General features: G+C 42.6%; 1 protein-coding gene across 2 annotated transcripts in view; it reads left to right on the top strand.

Annotated features, from left to right (window-relative positions):
• Nucleotides 1–14,586: 14,586 nt before the first annotated feature.
• The window catches only part of DPT (dermatopontin), a 28,312-nt gene continuing 20,898 nt past the window's right edge, over nt 14,587–22,000 (top strand). The window contains exon 1 of one of the 2 annotated variants that reach the window (XM_075105795.1): nt 14,587–14,916. In XM_075105795.1, coding sequence (XP_074961896.1) covers nt 14,618–14,916 — 299 coding nt within the window. In that variant the 5' untranslated portion in view covers nt 14,587–14,617. The remainder of the gene's footprint in view (nt 14,917–22,000) is intronic. The other variant, XM_075105806.1, reaches the window with a different exon arrangement.

The following is a 22,000-nucleotide window of genomic DNA, read 5'->3' as shown; positions in this document are numbered from 1 at the left end:
GCTGTTTCGCCAGCCATACATGGATTTCCAATCTGATGAGAAGTTCCTCTCTCCAGACTAATACTCTACCATTAGACTATAGTTTAATACATATAAATGACATCATTTAAACAACTGGGAGAAGTTTTATCATTCCATCAATTAGCATAGCTGACATTGGCCATTTCCAGTATACTTTCTACTCTACATGCAAGGCAAATTTCCCCCAACACAGTAACACATCTATTTATTTAGCAACGGTCCAGGGCAGAAAGTAGGAAGGATGGCTTTTGCAAATGAAGAGTGCAGAATGTAACTAGCATCCAGGAAGAAGTGGCACAGACATGTATGGATGAGTAATCATGTGTTTAGAATAGGGTTGTGACAGCCTCTACTCTTGTGGAAAATAGCATAGCAGGGAGGCAGGTCATTTTTTGTCCCACCTGAGAACTACCATTTCTACCAGTACCAGAGCATCTAACATGAGACTGCTGATCCACTTAATATTGGCTGAATCCCTTGGGAATCTCCCATCTGTGTTCTTACTCCAGCCACTGATGCTTTTCTTGGGTAGAGCTAATCGGAACACATTGCAAAGATTAGCTGGTAGCCACTTATCAGCATGGGGCTACTCGTTCTTGTGGCTGTTTTGCCTTGCCTTGTTCATACAGATAAAACGGTGATGTAAAACACGTGAAAAGAAAAATAGATCTTTAGAATCAAGAATTTTTTCTTCTGAGCACACTCAGATGAAAGACACGGTTTCAGAGATCTTGCAGTGCTTTTAGGAGAGAGGCAGGGGTTGAAGTCATTTTTGGGAAGATATGTACAGCCAAGAAATCTCAGCCTTAGTGACCTGCAGCGTGCATGTTGCATTGGGCAGGCTAAAGGGGAAAGGGGCTATAAGCCTGCTTATATCAACCCAGCGCATAGAGAAGAGCTACCTACAACAAAAAAACACTGTCATGACATAACTCTGCTCTGCTGACAGCCTTCGTGAAGGCAGCAAGAATTGATTCAGTTTGGCAATTGAGCTCCTACCTCTATCCAGGAGAGAATGTGAAGGAGTAGAAGCGCTGGAAAAGAGTAGAGGAGTGAAAAGGAAAAAAAATTGTTCTCATATTAATATTGGCAGACAGCTTCCTTGGTGTCCTTACATTGGCAAAGAGCCTCCTCTCCTCCTTAGCAGCTGCCCCTTGTTTCAATGTATTAAAAACAAGATAACAAATCTATCCAGAAAAGGCATTTACACAGTGCCTAAAATACGAGGAGTGCCCACATCAATAGAAATCAGAATTTTGAATTGGCTATTCTTACTTCACAGACTATATTGCCCAGAGCTTTTTGAAATAACCACGTGCAGAAGATACGTTATTTTTTGAGAGGGGTGAAAAAACAAACCAACCCAAAAAACCCACTCAAACCCTAAGCACTTCCCTTTATCCAGCTACATTATACATAGATGATTGTCTTTTTGGGGTGCACTGCAGGGCAAACACTGAAGATTTCATCCAGGAAGCACCTGGGGTTTTTTTTCCAATGTGGAAATAACAGGAAGAAAATTTGTATTAAGAATCTCTGTTGAAATACAGGCTGGGAAAAGATGGCCTTCATTCCCACGTACTACTGCAGATAGTCCTATGATAGCAAATCCAGACAGGCTCAGGGAACACTGTTCTCCAAGTCTACACACACTGCAGGCTCCACAACATTTCAGAATGACCTATTTACAAAGCAAAATACTAATGGCTTATAACACAAAGTTAAATGTCAGCACTATAACGGGCCAGAGAAAAAAAGCAGGAGAGATGAGAATTTCCGCCAGCACCCAAGGTCCCTGAAATATCTGGGGGTTTGCTATGGAAATTCCTAGCTGTTAGCATGTAAAAGAGAAGCAGGACTGGCAGTGTGTGAGTGCTGTATGGCATATGCATACATGAAAGGAGCGGTTGGGGATCAGATCCAGCTTCTCAAATCTGGAAAACATACCCCACTTTTAGGGATAAGACCTGCTGAAGGAGAGGATAAGACAGGGGCAAAATGGTAGAAGGAAAAGAAGACAGGAGGGAGATTAGGGACAAAGGAAGGGAATGGCTAAAAATGGGAAGAAATGGTGGTGAGCGGTTTTTTTAATTGTCAGTTTTGCTATGAACTCAATGCACGACCTTGATGACAAGTAAACCTTACCATGCTTTTACTCAGTTTCCCACATCTATAAAATAGATATAACATTTCTGTATCTCATAGATATAAATGCCTCAAGATCCTTAAATGGAAAGTGCTAGTAAGCTATAAAATATTACAAGGTGAAAAAACATCAGATAGGCAATCAACAGAAAAGCCAACTCAGAAAATAATCTGTGGAAAAATGTCATTTTGGGTGCCATAAAGTGCTAATCCATTTATATTCTTAAAAGAAGGCAGGGGTGAGAAAAGCAGTGCTCTATCCTTATTACCACTATGGTTCCCAGCAGAGCTTCCTACTGAAAGAACAGACAGTGTAAACAAATAAATGCTGATGTGATGGTGATAGTGATTGATGAAGGAAGATCAGGATCCCATTGTGTTCAGCACCGTGAACACCTAATGTTCCTTACTCGAGAGTCTTGTATTTAGACTGTAAGAAAGAGACAACAATGGATAGAGTAAGCTGGTAAGAGATGTACGTACTGCAGTGAAATTGCTTTTTCTAACTGGGTTTCGTCTTGGTGAAATGATAAGCAATCCCATCATCCCAGCCTCATGTTTATGGGAATCTGGATCTGTCCATTGTGTATGAAGGCAGACAGCAATTCTCTGCTGCGGAGGGCAGACTGTATCAGCCCATTCCTAGAGCAGTAACTATATGCAAATTATTTTCTCTGCAGTGGATGACAGCAAAGAAGGAATTTTTGGCAACACCCTCTCCAGGTTTTTCACTGTTCCCCAGGGAATCTCTGCCTAAGTGAAGGGCACTTACAAGGTACATTATTTCCCTATTCCTGAAGCTTGGGCATTATTTTGCCTGCAGCGCTGTGGGGATCTTAGTGTGCAGCTTTGGACTTTGCCAGTCAGCTCACTGGACCACTGAAGCAAGCAATGAAGCCAATGCAGCAAAAATGCTGATTGTTCTACAGTCTGGGAGAGGTGCTATTCATATTCAACTCACGGCAAAGCCTGTTACAACGTCATAAATCCTCTGTCGCAGCTACAGCGGGACAAGGGAGAGAAGCCTGCTGTCTCTGCTTTTGTTGCACAGCCTATTCCTAGCGCTGTGCAACATGCTCTCTTTCATTGGTCTCCAACACTTGTGCATCGTTCAGACAGACTCTAAGACCCAGGTCTGCAGGGCTATGAGTTAGCAAAGGCCTTTTCCACCGTGACCCAAAGGCCACAAAAGCCAAGGAGTTTCTTGATGTCGATCCACGTTTGTGCTCTGAGCAAATTTGACATAAGAAATATGGAGCCCCCATGGTGCCAATATTAATAACAATTTTCAAAGTACAACAGAACTTTAAGTGGGAAAAGAGACAAGGCTCTTCGAAGAAGTAAAAGCAGCTGTAAATGTCAAATTCATTTAATGTCATGAAATCACATATCTAGAGAGACGGGCTCATAGCAGTTATTATAACTGCTGGGTAAGAAACAATTTTTCGTTTTCTGCTGAAGAGTTGGAAGCTTTTTTACCCATCTTATTCCACAACAGAAAAAGACAGAGGCTTTTGTGAGTATTCCTGTGAAAAGGCAGAGAGCAAGGAGCAAGAAACAAATAGTTAATATCTGGGGAATATGGGCATTTACTTGGGGTTGCAAGACATTGATTGTCAAATCCATAGTAAAAGACAGTAACTTAACAACTGAGCTGACAGCATCAGGCTAGAAAGACCAAAAATGAGCAGAAGGCCAAAAAGAAACACGAAGAGGCAAAATAATTTGCTAAAAGATCTACCACAGTCTAGTGGCAGAGCCAGCCTGAGCTGTGACTAAACCCAGAGTGTCAGGATTTATTAACCCAGACCTCCAGGATTTATTAAACCAGCACCTCCCACTGAACTGCTGATATTCTGAAGCTTAGGTTTAAATACACAAAAATATTGTTGGAAGAAAGATATAAAAGGGTTTCAAACAATTAGCACAGTTATTTTTTTATTGGGTGCAAGGTTGCCAGGGCATCTGGAGAGTTGGAGCATGACCGGGCTAGGGACAGGGATAGTTCCGCAGGCAATCGGTCTAACCTATTGCTGATTTTAAGAAACATTGACACATTCTTTTTAGCTGCTGGGTTTTGCATCCTTCATAAAAATATCCAGGTGAGAGCTGGCGAATATGCCTACTATAGGCTGAGAAACAGTCTTTGACTTTCACTGCATGTGTGGCATGCATCTACATCTGTGCTGCTAAATATTCTAAGGTCACAGAGGGAGGACATGGCTCCTAAAGTGAAAAATACACCACTTTCTATATAACACTTTGAAGGGGATAGTGATAAAGACAGCTACAGAGCAGAGGAGTGCACAAGTAGCTCAATAACAGCAGCTTTGATTTTGTTAACGAAGTTCCTATGGTCACAAAGATATTACAGTGCCATGCACTGTAACTTAGACTTTGTGTTTGCAAGTGGAAAAAAGAAATGTTGTGCATTCTCCATCCTTGGAGGTTTTCAAGACTGGATAAAGCTGTGAGCAACCTGGTCAGATCTTCAGCCAGCCCTGATTTGGACGAGAGGCTGAACCAGCAACCTGCAGAGGTGCCTTCCGACCTGAACTATGCTGTGCCCATTACAGCATGAGGAAGGTGAGGTGTTGCTGCCCATGATTGGTAGAATGGCAACTTCTGGCTCTTATTTCCTTCAGCCAGTGCCAAGTATTTGATGGCTACTGAAGACAAACCCTTCCATTTTCCATGCTTCACCAGAAAGCATCACTGGGTACAGCTACAGAGGCAGCTTAACCTAGTAGTGCAGGACTTACCCACACACATTTCTAGTTAGCTTAAATCACAAGCTCCAGAACCAATGGGTGCTGACACTTTGCATTGCACTGCATAGACATAAAGTTTAGCCAAGCATTTAAGTAATGAGCACAAATTTCTCTTAACCATGTCATATTACCTTGAAGGCAGTCATAAAATACAAGCACAAATTATTCCACTTGTGCCTGTCATGCCTGCTTTTCTAATGCCTTACCTTATGAACAACCCCAAAACATAACTTTGTTTCCAGAGATTTTGTAGAGTTCTGCTGATTCTTCTTTATTCTTTCCGTGTCTATCTTTACATTTACTGGCAACTATTTTCTCTTCATTTATCCATTTAAAGCAAATAATAACACCAAGGTTATGCACTCTTAAGGCCACTCTTCCAGAGACACGCAGTGTTCTCTGATGATGAGAAGTGGCTGTAAATATGCTAAATATGAGAAGAGAAATGGGGAGTCTGCTATCCTAATAGAGCTGTTGGAGCTCCCAATGCATAAAATAACCTAGAGCATAGCACAAAGAAAAGGAAAGGATGCATTATTCCATGGATGTAGATGACAAGCCATCAGAATTTGATGTGATTAGAAAAGCTAAACACAGTAATAGCTATGTAGGCATTTTCCTTCTCCTTGGTGAACACAGATACTGCTGGGATCTAGCACGATGTCAGGCACACCAACAAAATACGGAGTGCTCTTACAAAAATGGCCTGCCATGTAGATGGGCATAGGGCACGATAAGGTGTGTGGTGCAAAGGCTGATCTACATGTTTGAAAGCTGAGAGCAGGCTCAGGAACTCCATGGCTGGAGCATGTAAAGACCAGATACTGAAACCATGTTTAAGGGGCTCTCAGTTATGCTTCTTGTGGTGACACGGAGGAGCTGAACTAAGAAATAGGCCATTTGTAGCAATAGTGATTGTTGTAACTGCTTGCAACAAGAAGGGGTGTGAGGGGGAAGTACATCCTTGATCAGAACTAATAACAGCAGTCTGGAACTACTGCAAAAAAGGGTATGGCCTTATCCTAAAGGACTAGGGGTACCAGCTTTAATGAACTTGGGAGTAAAAACACTTGTACCTATATAGGAGGGTGTAGAATAGGTCAACCAAATATAGTTTTGGTTTTATGCAAACCCTATCTGAGCCAGGGCAGTGTCAAACCTGCCTGTCCCATGCACTGAAACAGTTCCAGTTGAACTGCAGGACTATCAGGATCTTTGTTACCTGATTGCGTTCTATTTGTTTGCGCAGATACAATGCCTACAGAGGCTGGGTGTCAGCTATTATTGCACTCTTCATATTCCAATTTTTTTGTTTGAAACTCCGGATATTTCCCGAGGGGAGGCCTTCCTCTGAGCTGTCACTGTGCTGTCACCTCTGTCAGCAGGTGAGCAGGAGCTGCTCCTAATTAGCCAAACAGAGTAGCAACAAGGATGACCTCCGGCCACCCCCTGCTTACAAGATAAGGAAGCAAGATTTGTAAATGCTGTGTAAACAGGGCCTTGACAACAGCAGTTGCCAGCCTCACTGGGAGAAAGCCTATAATCCCTTTACAAAGGTGGGGAACTTGTAGCATGAGGAGGCAGGGGTATCCAGAGCAGCAAAGATGAAGAGTCTTGGACAGCAGCATGAACCAACAGCCACATAAATGGGCAGGGACCCAGGTGGTTTTATACTGGGTGGTGCTTACCCAGGGGGAGGAGAAGCCCCATGCAGAGGGGAAGGAGAAGCGAGATGTGCATAGAGCAGGAGGGTCTTTTCTGAGGCTGGGCAAACAGCTACAGAAAGCCACTTTTATCGTCCACCCACATGGACCCTGGGACTGTTGGCTTAAGCGCTCTCATTAGCAGCTTCACTTCTCTCAGCCAGCAAAGAAGGGTTGCATGTGGGGAGGAAGGAGGGTGAAGCATCCCTGGGAGCTGGGAGGACACAAGGAGAACAAAGCAGGGTGAGACAAGGGAGCTGGATTACAACAGCAGGAGCATGGGATTGTCTCGGTGTGAATGCCAAGGAGCTACTTCTGGAGCAGGGCAATCTGTCCTGCAGTGACAGGGTTAATTTTAAATTGGCAGAGAGCTTCTTGGACTTTTTCACTTCCACTGTCAAATCTCTGGGGCTGGCAGTTCCTAATTACAATAATGCGAGGTGACAGTCACATGAGGAGTGGTGGATGACTGAGCTGGGCTGAAAATGCAGAAGGTCAGATGGCAATGAATTATAGTGACAGGATGCAAAAGCCCCTTCCCCAAATTTTCTCTTCCTCCTCCCACCTTTTTTCCCCCACCATCTGCAGAACCACAAAAGCAAAGAAGTAAAGTAAAGAAAAATCATTCTCGTGACTAGAATGCAAATGGATGGAGGGCACTGGGAGCTGGGTTTCAGTGGCTACACTGTCACTCCAGCTATCCAAATTCACAAACCATATGGCCAAAAGGGACCAACTAAGTATATCTTTTCATTTCCTATATAACATGGGCTACCATATAGCACCCGGCTTTAGTGACCGTTAAAGCAAGATCATTCTGAACTCTTAAAATTTTATTTTGACACAAAGAAGCCTGCACAAAGAAAGTACAAAACTGGTATAAAACACCACGAGCTCTGAGTGTTCCTACTCAGTGTTTGCTCTGCACTGGCCTGAATGATCATGCAGAGATAGGGTCATTTGCATGTAAACCTGATACACTCCTAAGTCGCTTTCTTACCCTTTCTCCCCCTCATCTAGCCCAGAGAAAACTGGTTTTGGCTCAGTCCCATTCCCATGATCAGCAAGTGAATTAAAGCTACTGCCATTCTCACATCAAAGATCAATTCAGCCCTGACCTCAAACTTACCCCTTGGGTCTGTGCAGAGTTATTATGAGTGATTAGTTCAGATTTTCCCCTCCAGCACTTCACAGCGATGTTATGATCTGTAGGTCACAGTCTGTGCTAGAGAAAGCCATGTGAGAGCTTTCTAAAGATACCAAAATTTTGTGAAGGAGAAACCTCTCACCATCCACAACGACTGGTTGACAAAGATCACAAGGATCACATCTACTGAAAACTCCTTACGCATTAGGTTTAGTACCAATTTCATTAAAATGTCCAACGAGCCCACTGAGAAGAAATCTCTTTCTGAAGGAGTCATATAAATTTTTAGAACATTTCTGCCTCTGATGATCTGGTGATGACTGCTCTTCCAAGTAAGCTCTCCAGCTGTATCAAGTAGGAACCACCAACTTCTAGACAGTACAGAGATAGCGAAGCTCAAATTTAACCCAAAGACTAAATATAAAGCTATTATATTTAAAAAAGAAAAAGAGGAGATTTTTGATGAAAAGGAGGGTTCAGTTACTCAGCCCATGTATAAAAAGGTCCTGGTAAAATGCTGCCTGCTAAATCCATGAGGACGTTCAGCACTGACTCAGCCTGAATAATCTGGCTCTCTCCTGAATCAACACCACCTGAATTTCCTGTAGCCTTGAGATTTTTTTCTTTCCTTTTGGCAGCTTTGTCTTCAAACACTGCACCCTGCCTGACCAGGCCTAATATGGGACTGTAGATAGAGACTTCTTACAGATTTTAAGCATACATGCTAAAAGAAATGGTGATAACAACAGCAGCTACAGCAATAAGAAAGAACCTTTTTAGCAAAGAGTACTAAGGAAAAAACACCTAGCTTTTAGTAATGACATGTAATTGGAAAAATACCAGGCCCTGTCCTGACGTTTGAAACTAATTGCAAACACTCATCAAATTGTTTTTTTCTCATTGTAATGATCCTGGAAGAGTTACTGTAATTGCAACAGCTCTGTAATTTGCAACATCTTTAGGGAATGAATTTATTGGCACAAATGGTAAGAGTTAGTTAAACAAGGCAACTTTTACAGGCTGATGCGCAGAGTGGGGAGGAGCAGTTATATCACTGCTCTGACAAAAGCCTGTATTACTATGATTAAACCATGCAGGAGGGCAAAGAACAGGAATCATCTAACTTTTTCACTGCTAGTGGACCAGAACAAAAAATGTATCGTTTTCTGTTCATGAGCTGTACATGACTTCTTACTATATGTACATAATAGGCAAGTTACACAGTTCCCCATGCCCAGATTTGAGGAACGGCTGTATCAGAACTGATTAAATATCCCCTAGTAAGTCTATTTGAAATTATTTCTGGGGAGAGATCTGAGAAGTCAGTAATGATGGCAATAGACTCCTGGGTTATTTAATGGCAGAATATTCTGTGTAGACATTCTAGGATGTCTGCACAAACCCTGCAGTTGATAAGGATATCTTGCCTTGCACAATTTAGCTCTCTTCCTCTCCCAACTTTTCCCTGCTCAAAGCTTTGTGTGAGCATGGAAAAGTTTGTCACAAAAGTTCGTGACTGTAACTTTTGTATCCAGTTTTTGGGTATAATCTGATCTAGGAATAATGATCTATCTATGCAACAGTCATTCACTGATTACTTGAAAACTACATTTTCAAATAATTAGATTTCAGAGTTGCAGATGGAAAAGATTTATCACAGCATCTAGCCAGTTTCCCAGACCAGGAAAACCTGTTTCAGTTGTTTCTTTACTAATGTTTCAATGCAGCTTCCTTACCTTTTCCTCAGAGACTTTATGACATAAGTTTTGCATTTCCTGTTTGCTTCTATTACTTAAGCTGTGATTTAATACTATACATGCAGGCAGGAAGCTATTACAAAAGTAACCTAAAGGCTTATGATAACCTTTGAAAAATAGCACTGCAGCTAGCATATTTTTTTCTCCACATCAGTATTCCAGGTGGCATTGTATCAGAATTTCCTACAGCTACTTCCAAAGAGAAAACAGCTCTGCAATATCTTCTGGTTTCACAGGATCTTATGTAGTACCTTCCCTTTTACAAAGAAAAATCTACACAAAGCAGAAACTGAATCAGTGTCTCTGTAAGGAAATGGCAGGAAGAAGGGGTTGGGAAAAGGTGTGCTCTCCCAGGGCTGGAGTCTGATGTTGACAGTCTAGATGCTGGAGTTTAAAATCTGCTTCTGGTCCTGAGGTACTGGTGGGCATTGAGCAGATCACTGGAACTACCGTGTAAAACAAGGTTTTTTTAACCTTTCCTACTTTTCAAGAAGGTGATTGAACTTAATCAAAGTACTTTGAAAACATCAAGTGAAAGGTGCTAGGAAAAATGTCATTAACAGTAGGAAGCCTTGACAAATGAACTCCAGCCCTCACCATATAAATTACTCTGAAAGGAGGTAATAACTTTGAGCTAAAAAGTTGACAAGGAGATATCTTTGTCCCTTGTGAAGCACAGCTCTCTAGCAGCTTCCTCCTTCTCCACATTACTAAGGCTTCTGTAACCTAATTTCAAAAACATAATAAAGGCACCCCAAATTCCTCACACTTTTATAAAAACTGACAATGCAGGAAGCTTATTAAAAAAAAAGTCGTGCTGCAAAGATGACATGGAAAAGTAACAAGTAATTGAATTCACTTTACAATTCCCAGATCACGCAGCCTCCCTGACTCATCCAAGCCGCTCTGCTTTATCAGAACTGCCAGCATCACTCTCAGACAGTGTGCAATAAAATATGGAAAATGTGTTCAAAATGTGCGACCTCATTGATGCAATGAGCTGACATAAAAAACACTTTCTTCTCACTGTGAAATGCCATGATGTAGTTGCATTAGTTTGGAAGCAGACGTATATTGCTGCTGCTACTGTCACTGCTTCTGTCATACCTGTTTTGTGTATAGAGGACTTCAGGGCTCAGGCTCACACACAGAGCCTCCTTCACCAGCACAAAATGCAAAACTTCACTTCTGGCTATAGTCCTGAGCAATATGGGATGGAATCACTCTTGTGCATCTAAAGGATGAAGTGCTGTGAGATCACACCCTTGTATGTCCCTTCTGCCCTCATAGTGCGGAAAAAACCTGGTTGCCCATGAGTCAGACCTTTGCAGATGCAAGAACTTCAGCAGCATGGCTACTCCAATAAAACCAGATGACACTACTTTCATGCAACCCAGTTTTGTAGACACAGGTCTAGTTGTACCTGTCACTCACCAGGTCTGAACCCTTGCTATTTTCATTGCAGCTCTAGTATGTCTGTGTTTGCTGAATAATAAATAAAGCTTCACTGTTCTTTCTCCTATTTTGGTATAGAGCTTGGGTGATAAAATAAACCCTATTAAGTTAGCTACTGTTATTTATTTCAATATTACTACTGCATCTGTGATTTTAGTTCAAAGCACTGCAATCTCTCTGCATTTCATGGCTGTAACATGGCATGGTAAGTGAATTCTGCAGCATTTCTCCTAATGGCTCCAAAGCACTAACAACTCCTGCAGTGCTAAGTAATGCTGCATCTAGTATCTGCAGCAGGAGAGAAACACAGAATAATTCAGTTTGGAAAGGACATTCCTCTTAAGACCTCTAGTCCAACCTGTGCTCGAAGCAGAGCTAACTTCAAATTTAGGCCAGGGTGGGGGGATATCAAGAAGCAAGACAGAAATTAAATACTTGTTTGTGTGGATTAAATGCAGCATTTCTAAGAACTGATAGGGAATAAAATTACCAGCCAACAGAGATGCCACAGAAAGGAACTGACAATGAAAGTTTGGTTTTAGCACCTCATATTTACTACTTCATTGATACTTTCTGCTTTTCCAAAGATTGGATGTGCAAGGCATGCAGCTGACATTTTAAAAGTCAAATTAAAGGGTAAGTAATTTCAGAGAGGGACTGATTTTTAAGTATCAATGAGTTTTCTCCTAGTGCAAACTCTAGCTGAAGCCAACCAAAGTCACTAAGCTGCAGACTAGTTTGTAGCTCTTCTAGCCACTGGCTTTTGAACTGCTATGTTTGATTCACCAGCCAGAACAGAATAAGGCATAGTGGGTTAACATACCAGTGAGTCAATGGAAACACAGCTAAAATTGCAACTTTCAGCACTGGCAACATCAGTGGAATTATCTGGGTTGGAGCAATGGTGTGAAATGTTAGCGAAACGAGTCACAGGTAGCCTCAGCTTTGCTCCATGAACAAAGCAGCTGTGAACTGCAGAGCTGAACGAGCGTTACTCAGAAACAAAATTCATGTATGCACACTATTCTCTTTTTTTAACCCTTACAGGAATTTTCAAATCACAGTTCCTCCTACTCACAAATACCAACCTTCTCCAAGGTGACTAAAAACCATCACATCCCTCCTGCAAGAAATTCTGCTCTCTTCTGTTTTTATTAAGTATCAGAATAAAGCATGAAATTTAATATTAAAAGTTCCCAGAAAGCATTTGATCCAGAAACACAGAGCTGTTGATTTTCAGGCAGTTCCTGGTCAGGAGATGTGTGCACTCCCATGACTGCTACAGGGAGTTAAGAGTTCCACGTCTCTCATGTTCACTTTCATCCCTGCACAGCCTTTTCCCCCAACCAAACCACTTCCTGATCACAGTGCAGCATGGAGGTGCCACCCTTTCCACTAACTCGGATCAGGCAGGGTAGACTGTATGTAGGAATTGTCAACAGAGACCTCGAAGATTCACACGCATGTCAAAGGTATGCAAAGAGAGACCGTCCTACCCTTCACAGAGCCCTCCTCCCCCTACTCATCCCCTCTTGCCCTTGATTTTGCACGGGTTATATGAGAACTTCCTTCCAAGGAAATGGTGGTTATAACGGGTTATGTGAGGTGAGGATCATATATATATATATGATAATGCAGTGCTTCCTGCTAAAACATCTTCCAGAATGCCTCTCAGGCATACACAGCAGTGTGCAGTGCTCCCAGATGTTGACTACGTGTCTAAGGAAGTAAGAGAGGAAAAAACATATACTATTGAGTTAGCTGAAAAACGCATGTGAGATCATGCAGTTCAAGTTTGCACTATGGTGCCCACCAGATAACTATGGGGTTTTGAATCGTAAATTTCCTCTCTCTTTAGACTTTGGCTACCTGCATCCCCCACTGTTACCTGAGATCTAGAGGAGGGAAACTCCAAGGACAGGGCTGTTCTGTGCTGTCTCCATAGCCCTCTTCCCCAGGCATCTGGGGCTGCTACGGCTGGAGGTGAGGCACTGAACTAGATTGGCAACTCTCAGCTGCCAGGTTCATGGGGATCTGCACTGGCTGTGAGCACGGACAACTGAGATATTGTTGCACTGTGCTCTGGGCAAAGAGCTCAACTCCTGCTTACAGTTTTGTCAAACAAGGCTCTGCTACAAAAAGAAAAGCCATTAGCTAAAGGCAAAAAAGCACCTAGTTGATGAGGCTGATGGCAGCTTTTGAGATCTACGATTTGTTAGTAAAGGCACCCACCTCCTGCGATGCTTATGCTCCTGCAAAGCAATGACCAGGCATGATGGGTTTGAAGATCCCTAGGGAACAGCAAGTCCACTGTTACCCATCATGGATCTTCTTTGTGATAGTATCAGCAACAGAATAAAAGGTCATACGCATTTTTCTTTTTTGTGCACAGCCCAAGTGGGGAAGAGGGATAGTGAAAAGAATAGAAGAGAAACTTGCAGCAAGAAACAGCCTCTAGATCCTTTGTTGTGATTTCACTGTAAGAGACAGGATCTGAATCTGGAGCCATTCCAAGTGTCACACATTTCACTAGTAACACAGCATAGGCAACATTCACATACATAGATTATGTTAGATTGACTTTGGGCTGCCTTACTTATAAAAACATGCTCAAGTCCCATGGTTTTCTACGGGTCAAGTACACAGTTGAGTAAAGAACACCATTCCATGCTTTCCTGAATAGGGTGTTTTCCTTATAAAGAAATTATCTGAGGATGTGGCATATAAACTCATTTCCAAGTGGCAAGTCAGGTTTTGAATTTGCAGCACAGCAGTTCCTCAGCAGTAGCCCCATGTTTCTAGCCCACGATAAATGCAAGGCAAAGGGCCGTGCTCAAAGATTTCAATAGGTTATGGTGACACGTGAAGCTTATCTCATCATAACTTGCTTGTGTGCTTTATCCTGAAATTAAAACATCTGCTGAGTCCACAGTGTTACAGTGCTCACACACAGTCAGAGCAACATCAGTTCTGCACAGAAGCAGCTGATGCCCTACTTCTCAGGGTGGGCTATTTCCATGCCATCCAGAGTCTCAGTCGTTCGGGCTCCACCTCCCCTTCAACCAAACCAAACCCAAATGTCTAAAGGATTTTTTACAACAGGAGTGGTGCATTTCCCCACCTTGCCCAATTCCCTTCTTTCTAGGGACTGGTTGAATCATGTCACACCCATTTAAGGAAAAGAGGGTGGGGACACAGACACACGATCACATTTTGTTGCATGTTACTAATGATGGAAAATGGCAACTTCAAAGAGAGCTTTAGTTTCACATAAAGTAGTTTTCAAACTTAACTGCTGTCTTAAGGATAGAAATGGGATGTATGTGACAGTTGTTCTACAACGTGTATCTTGCTCTATACAGTAGCTCTACAGCAAGGGATCACAGATGGTTTGTGGTGGTGGGAAGACCCTGATCTTATGGCCTGCAGACTTACTGTACTTGCAGAATTCCACCTTAAAAGTAATTGGATGTGTCTGTAACTCAGAGGTTTGCTAAGCAATGACACATTGCACTTGGATCTGGAAGCATAACATCTGGAAGCCAAATGTTAGAGGCGATATAAAAGGGCCAGCCCGACAAACCAGTGGGGCATTTCTAAGCCAGGAACATCTTCGGGATGGACCTCATCCTTCTCTGTGTGTTCCTGCCTCTGGTGACCGTGGCATGGGGCCAGTATGGTGACTATCACTACGGTGGCTATGACTACAGAGAAAATGATGAATGGGTCAATGTGTACCGGCAGGGTTTCAACTTCCAGTGCCCACATGGGCAGGTGATTGTGGCCATCAGGAGTGTTTTCAACAAGAAGGAAGGCTCCGACAGACTGTGGAACTACGCCTGCATGCCAGCAGCCCAGAGCCTCGGTGAGCCGACAGAGTGCTGGTGGGAAGAGATCAACAGGGCAGGAACCGAATGGTAGGATACCCTGAACCATCCCCAGAGGGCGCAGCCCTGATACCCCCTGTAGAATATGAGTGCTAATACTGTGCTCAGAGCAATGCAAACGCATATTAATGCTGTCATAACCATCGGCTTCAGTGCCCTGAATGGCTGCCTGAGACTCATTAATCACAATGCATGTGAGTGAGGTGATCAGCATCACATTTGCCTTCTCTGTAGCAACTTCTTGCTGGAGGGTCTCAGTGTGCTTTAGAAATGCTGTGTCATTTGGTCACTTACAAGCTCAGCTGCAAAGTGGTTCAGTCCTGCTATTGTTTCACAGATGAGGAAAGTGAGGCATGAACCTTCAGTGAGGAGAGGATAAAGTTCCTCTTGAAAGGCCACACTGAATCAGTGACTAAACTGGGGAACAAATTGTAAAACGCCTCACTCTGTCCTCCTGCTCTTATCACCAGAAAAAAAAAATTCTTCTCTGTATTGCATTGGCTTTTCTCTTTGTGTTTTTGTTGCTAAGCTTCTTGGCTTAGGACCAGTCAAAGGCTGTTTTCTAGTCATGCTATTATTACAGGAGCCCAAAATCCACACTAATGAGCGATGATGGTGGCATATATATGCATGATAATGATAGCAGAAGATCATGTTAATTTCCTAATACAGTCAGTTTTGGATAACTAAACGTTACATTTTCCATCAACCTTAGAGGCAAAGGTGTTCACATTTTAAGGCCACAGGAATTTCTGGAAATACGTATAGTGTCTCATGTTTAGGCAGCACATACCCAGTATTTAATTATCTTCTGATTTTTTCACAAAATGTGAAACACAGTTTTTAAATACTCTGGGTTTGAAATATTCTTTGGACAGAATGAAATGAATGCAAGAATATTTTCAAATACTTGAAATGGTTTTGTTCTAGAAATTGCAATGTGATTTTTGTAGGTTTCATGTTATGTGGAAACAGGTTAGCAATGAAATGTGAAGCTTCTGCTTTTTAAGGGATTCAAAATTTTGTTCTGAATTATTCATACTCATTCATTTACCACGTGATATATTCCTATGGCTGATGCAATTGCTAAGGAAAAAAAAGATTGACCCTACACTTCATTTTGGAATAAGAACCGAAAAGAAATGGGAAGGGCTGCAAAACAGGCAGAAAGAAGACACTGCAATAATCCTGGATGACTTCTTCATTTTTCATATGTTGATGCAATTTCTACTTACTGCATAGTAATTTTGAATTAGATTTTTCTAATATGTTCAAAATAAAATTATTATTCTCTTTCTAAAAATCCCTGGCAGCAATTGCTCAAGGTCACTTCTCACAAACAGGATACTCTGTAAGTCTATACAGAATGTTTTCTTCTGCTACCTAACCTTGGGGCCATATTCACCACCATGCTCTGTATGCTTAGCGTGACTACCTCCAGTGTATTTCCTGAATCTCATTTCCTTCACCTCTTAAAAAAAATCTTTCCACTTTGTCCTCTTTCTTCCCTACATTTTTTCCTACTGCCAACCTTACCTTTTCTCCAAATGTATTTCTTTTCAAACCCCTTGATATGTTTAACTCTGTTTCACTCTCTTTCCTAGCTTTTTGAGTTATTTTAGTTATTTCTTCCTTAGCTCACCTTTCCAGTCTGACATCCTTACTTATCTGTCTTTTCTGCATGTATCTCCTTTCTTTCTTCTATCTCTTTTTGGGGAAGGGGGGAACACACCAAAGTGATTAGGGAACACATACCCCTTTACCCAGGCTACTTCCATAAATCTTAGCTAGCTGTGCTTGGTTGTGTTCTGCAGTTTTCTGCTCCCAGAACTGAGCTGGTTGCACCTACAGTGCTTTGTGGAGAGAGGCTTGCTGTAAGCCAGCACGTCCCTTCACTGCGCCCAGACGCTGCTGCCCAAGAACCCAGCAGTCTCATCCCAGACTGGAGTGAAGCATGGGCCAGCAGGCAGACAGCCTGGAGTGTCTGAGTGCAAACTCAAACCTCAAATTAACATGACAGCACGGGTGTAGCCTGTGGGGCCTTTGACAATACCACATCTTCTCTCTTGGCAGTCTTACTTCTCATAGCTGCTTCCCTTTTCTCTCTCTTTTCCATGCCCAGCTCAGTGCTATTTGGAGCCATCCCCAGTTCTAAACAGATTCACTCAGTAATCAAGTGGGACCACAGCTATGAGTCACAATCTGTACCATTAGTTCCTGCTTGGCCAACCCTGTTTCTCCACTGATCTCCTGACAAACCAATCTGTTGGTGAGCAATATATCATCCTCATGTCAGCTGACACAGCACTCTGCTGAACTCGCTAGCCCATTCCCCATCTGTGTAGGATGGACTGCAATATTCCTTCTTCACCTCTGCCTCACAGGGTATTTTGCCTCACCTTGCACATCACCTCTAGGGAGGTCCAATGGCTTGTACCACCAATAACTACAAATCTGCCAAGGTTTTCCTAAAATTTAAGCTGCATTTCCTCTGCTGTAATTGTTTTTATTCCTTGCCCTACCTTCACTGAATAACGAGAACAAGCACACCGCATCCTTTGTAAAATCTCTTTAACCTAGTAGGTAGCAGCTATGCCTTTCCCTCACCCACGCACCTTCACCCGTGCTTTTGCTTTCAGGCTGAACATGTCTCCATTCTTCTAGTTCTCCCTTGGAAGTTTTATACTCCAACACTCCTAAGCAAGCGCTGATCACATGTACAGATCACCGAATTCCCTCCAGTTTCTCAGCCATGTCCCAGAAGCTGTAGTCTGGCAGAAACACCAAAAAATGACCTCTGACAAATGATGTTTATGGCATTTCACAAATCATCTTTCCTAACTGTTGTGCAGCTGCACAACAGAGACAAACCCAAGAGAGGTTTCTTCAGAAAAAACAACAAACCAAGAAAAACTTTTGAGATCAAATGAAGTGGGAATACAAAGCAGAGAGAAGAAAGAGTCTCCAACTCATTTTTTGTGGCTGTTAGCACTGAGGGGGAAATGGCAGAAATGAATGTGGGGAGCATAGGGATAGGAAAGTCAAGGGGACTGGAGGCCAGGAGGGAACCACTGGCAGAGCTGTTTTAGGTAAGTTTGCTTCCTACACTAACACTACATATTATATGCACTTCTAGGATTAAACCTGTAACTTTGCAATTTAGAGATATGAAAAAATTATTCAACAGAAAGAGGGCCATGACACAGATCCACATTAGGCATCTAATCACGATGCCTAGTTTATGAACTCCACCCCCTTCCAGAGTCAATGGAGAGAAGCAGGTACTCTAAAAACTGCTCTCTGGGGCACCCCATCTCTCTCCAGAGGCAGACTCATGAAGACCAATCACCTCTGACAGTTGCCTAGAATTACCTACTGACATTTCAGAACAATAGGTGCTTATCTTAATAAATACATCCCTGAAGTTAAGCATATGTGCACATACACTTCTGAAGAGCGCATATTCTTTTGTGTTTTGCTGAATGGACATAGAATCCTGTGAACGTGTTACAAGACTCATAGGGGAAATTTTGGCAAAAGATTAGATCAGCTGCCTTCTCAGCTTCATTAATCTGTGAATACATTTAAAGTTAAGCACGTGCCCAAAGGCTTTGTTGAATCTGTCCCAACACCTTACTTCTGCAGAGGGTATCTGCTAACCAAGATTCAATATAGGTAGCAGAACTTGTTCCTGGATAATTTGGAAATGCTCATGCCTGGAGTAGGGAAAAATCTTCAGGACATCCCCTGATTCTACCCAGTCCTCCTAATTATTTGTATGCTGCAACATCTCAAGGAAGCCTGCCTTTTCAGACAGAATACAGTTTATGTTCTTAGTTCCATTTGTACTGGAAGAAGTTTGACCTTGGGTAAATATTTTACCACTTAAGAAAAGGTAACATCTGAGTGATTGCTGATGAGACTGTTCTTCACTGCTTTACTGAATACCACAGAGTTGCCTCTACAGACCAGTCTTTGAACAAGGTATTTAAGGAAAACTATTTTTTCTTGCCTGAAAGTGATCATACCAAAGGAAAGGCATCACATCAACAAACGAACAAAAGCTGGCAAGCGAAAGACAAGCAACTCTTCCTTCCAGGAGAAAAAACTTGGTTTACACTAAACAATAGAGATGGAACCATGCTGTATTCCTAATATACTCCCAGTTCTTACCCATAAAGCACAAAGCAGAAACATTTCCAGCCAAGTGGCATTTAATGCATGTTTATTGCCTCTTTTCCTTGTTTAAACTTCTGAGAAAGTGTTTGGATGGGACTTGGAAAAAACAGATATCTAGATTCTCCCTCCCCACTCCCATTCTCACTCTCCTTTGCCTTCTCTTTAAGTGCACAAACACACACACACCCCCACACAGATCCTTAAGTAAGCACACAACCCTATTTCCCACAAACTGGGCACAAAAGACAGACTCATGAGCAAAGGAAATGTCTGCAGGAGCTTCATGTTCAGGCGCTGGCAGCACACCCCGGTACATCTGCGAGGAACTGTTTTTGTTCTCAGTCTCTGACAATCCCAAGTCTCAAATCTGAGGCTGTATTACCCAACCCCAACAATCAAGCTGCCCTTTCAAAACATTCCCATTTGTGCTATCTATGCAAACAAGTTAATTTTCTTCACAGCCCTAGGTTTATGTTAAAGGGATAGTGCTACAAGCTCTTAGCTTGCAATGGACTGTGTCCAGTGGGAGCATGTGAGGACAAGAGGGGTGTTCCTGTAGATAGGGAGGCCTCATCAGCAACTGTCAGGAAGAAGTCAACAGAGTGAATAGGGCCTTGCCTTCTCTTTTGGCAGAGAGGAGAAAGTCAGTCATCACTGACCCCTGAATGAAATAAAAAGATAGCTCAAGATGATAGTGAGGTTGCCTTTGGCATGTGGTAGTCACGACAACACATCTCACCACCCCACAACAGATAGTGAAGGCTCCTCATAGAAGTAGCCACTGGAGACTGGCATGGCCTAATCAAACACAGAAAAGTTGTTCCCTTCGCCTGAGTGCTAGTGTTTCAAGTGTCCTGAGCCTGCCCTCAGCCACTTATTTCTCCCCCTCATCTGTAACAGACTGACCATTAAATTAGCTTTCATCATGCGACAGGCCAAATTACACAGAGGGAGGATTCTTCACAAAAATAGCTCAGGAGAGTAGGGCAGGGCCTCCCCTCTGCAGTTGTACCAAAAGAAAATTAAGTTTTGGATATTTAAAGTAACAGGTTTTGGTGAAACAACACTCTGGGAAAACAGTCTATCTGATGTGTTGTTAAAAAATGCCTCCCACACTCTAACCATGGTCTTACCAGCTGCATAAGGCCAGGCCACCTCTCTCCATATGCACTCTAGGGACGACTGCAGATGAGAGCATGCAGTGTTGTTTCTGTTGGGTCAGTTTGCCATGTTTGACATATCTCCATAATATATAGATCGATTCTGCTGTGACAAGCTCTAGAGAGACAGCTTTAAAGTAATCAATGATGCAAGTTTTACAGAAGCCATCTGCTCTACAGCAAAACAGTGGAATTATTTGGAAGTACATAGAATGACACTCTCGGGTTACGCTGTTACAAGGAACAAATCACCCTTAATGCAGCATGACCCAGTGACTACTGAGCTCCATGTGAGACACTGTATGTTTGTAGAGAGCTTCAGGGAGTGCTACCCGGTCAGTGTGGCAAGGGGCTCAATGCAGGCTTTAACAGCACCACTTACTGCATCTTGACTTGGGCTCCCTGACCGGGTTTGTAGTGAACAGGCTTTCTCTTTGGGTTGTCACCCTCAGGACAACATGCTGCTCAGGCTAATTCCTGACCTATCTGAGGGACAGGGGGCCTCAGAGTCAGGTTTACAACACAACACCAGCATTAAACAGAGCACAACACTCTGGGGCTTTGTCTAGCAAAGAGCAAAAATAAGATGTAGGCATTATTATGAAGTGTCACCACAATTGGTGCCATTGCTCAAAAGAATTATACTGTTGAAAGCAATATTTGTCTTTAGTCTGGCAGGCAACTGTTGAGTCAATGAGATGCACACTTGGTTGCTGAGGCTGTATCATGTTTGCAGATAATGTGGCACAATTTAAGTGGATCTGTAGGGTGAAATAGTTCATGCATGGACCTAAAATCCACATATGCATTTTGAGTGGGTTTGTTTCAAACCAGCTCTAGTTGGTCTCACAGATAAAAGCTCATCGGTGAACAAGGAAAGAAGTCCTGACCTGAACTAAACTGGTAACATGGATGCACACTTTGGTTGCTTGCCGTGACAGAACTCAGCTGTACAACACTCATTAACCAGTTCAGAAGAAGATTTGGCAAAGGAGAGGCTTTTCACAGCAATTGCAGCAGGACAGGAAAGTCTTAGCTACCATATCCCTGTTATTGCACAGAACTCCTCCCAAAATAAGGTTGTATAGTTTACTTACTTTCAATGAAACACTACAGTCATTTCCAACAGATGTAAATGAGGAAAGAGAAGGGCAACTTCCCATTCAACAGCACCTGACCCTCACCGCCACCAATCTTCCCACTCCCCCACCTACCAGTCAGCTCACCTCCTCTTCTCCCAGTACCAGATCCAAATGGCAACTCCTCATGCATCGCAACTTGAGCCAGCTAGAAAAACAAAACAACCTATCCATTGCCAAGTTTAATCCCACACAGTCCCAGCTGGTTTCTCAGGCTCTTCTCCATTCACCTTCTAAGAGGTATCTTCCTCTCTTCTTAGCGATGTCAGGATTTCATGAGTGAGGAGAAGCCAGTGACATTAACTCTGAAATAGCGTCTATGACAAAAGTGCTACAGAGTGGGTCTAGTAAAAAAAGCTTTTTTTTTTTCTTTGACCTGAAAGGTCAGGTCCTGAATCACTAGTTTTTATTCACCATACTGGTTTCCAGGATTTGCTGTAACAGGAATAGTGAATTCAACAAAGAAGGAAGAAATTCTCTCATATTAAGTGCTGTTTTCAGATTAGTGCATAGAGTAACTGACTAAAAAGGAGTGTGGGGAGGGGTGGTTTGTTTCCCTTGATGAACTACTTTCTGTTTGTAGGAAAGAAGCCAACTGGGAAAAGGAAAGAGAAGAGAAGATTTTATATGCACTCA

This window comes from Phalacrocorax aristotelis, chromosome 1 (genome assembly GCF_949628215.1).
Source record: "Phalacrocorax aristotelis chromosome 1, bGulAri2.1, whole genome shotgun sequence".
Classification (NCBI taxonomy): domain Eukaryota; kingdom Metazoa; phylum Chordata; class Aves; order Suliformes; family Phalacrocoracidae; genus Phalacrocorax; species Phalacrocorax aristotelis.
The sequence above is the reverse complement of the archived record's forward strand: the minus strand, read 5'-3'. Positions and strand labels throughout refer to the sequence as shown.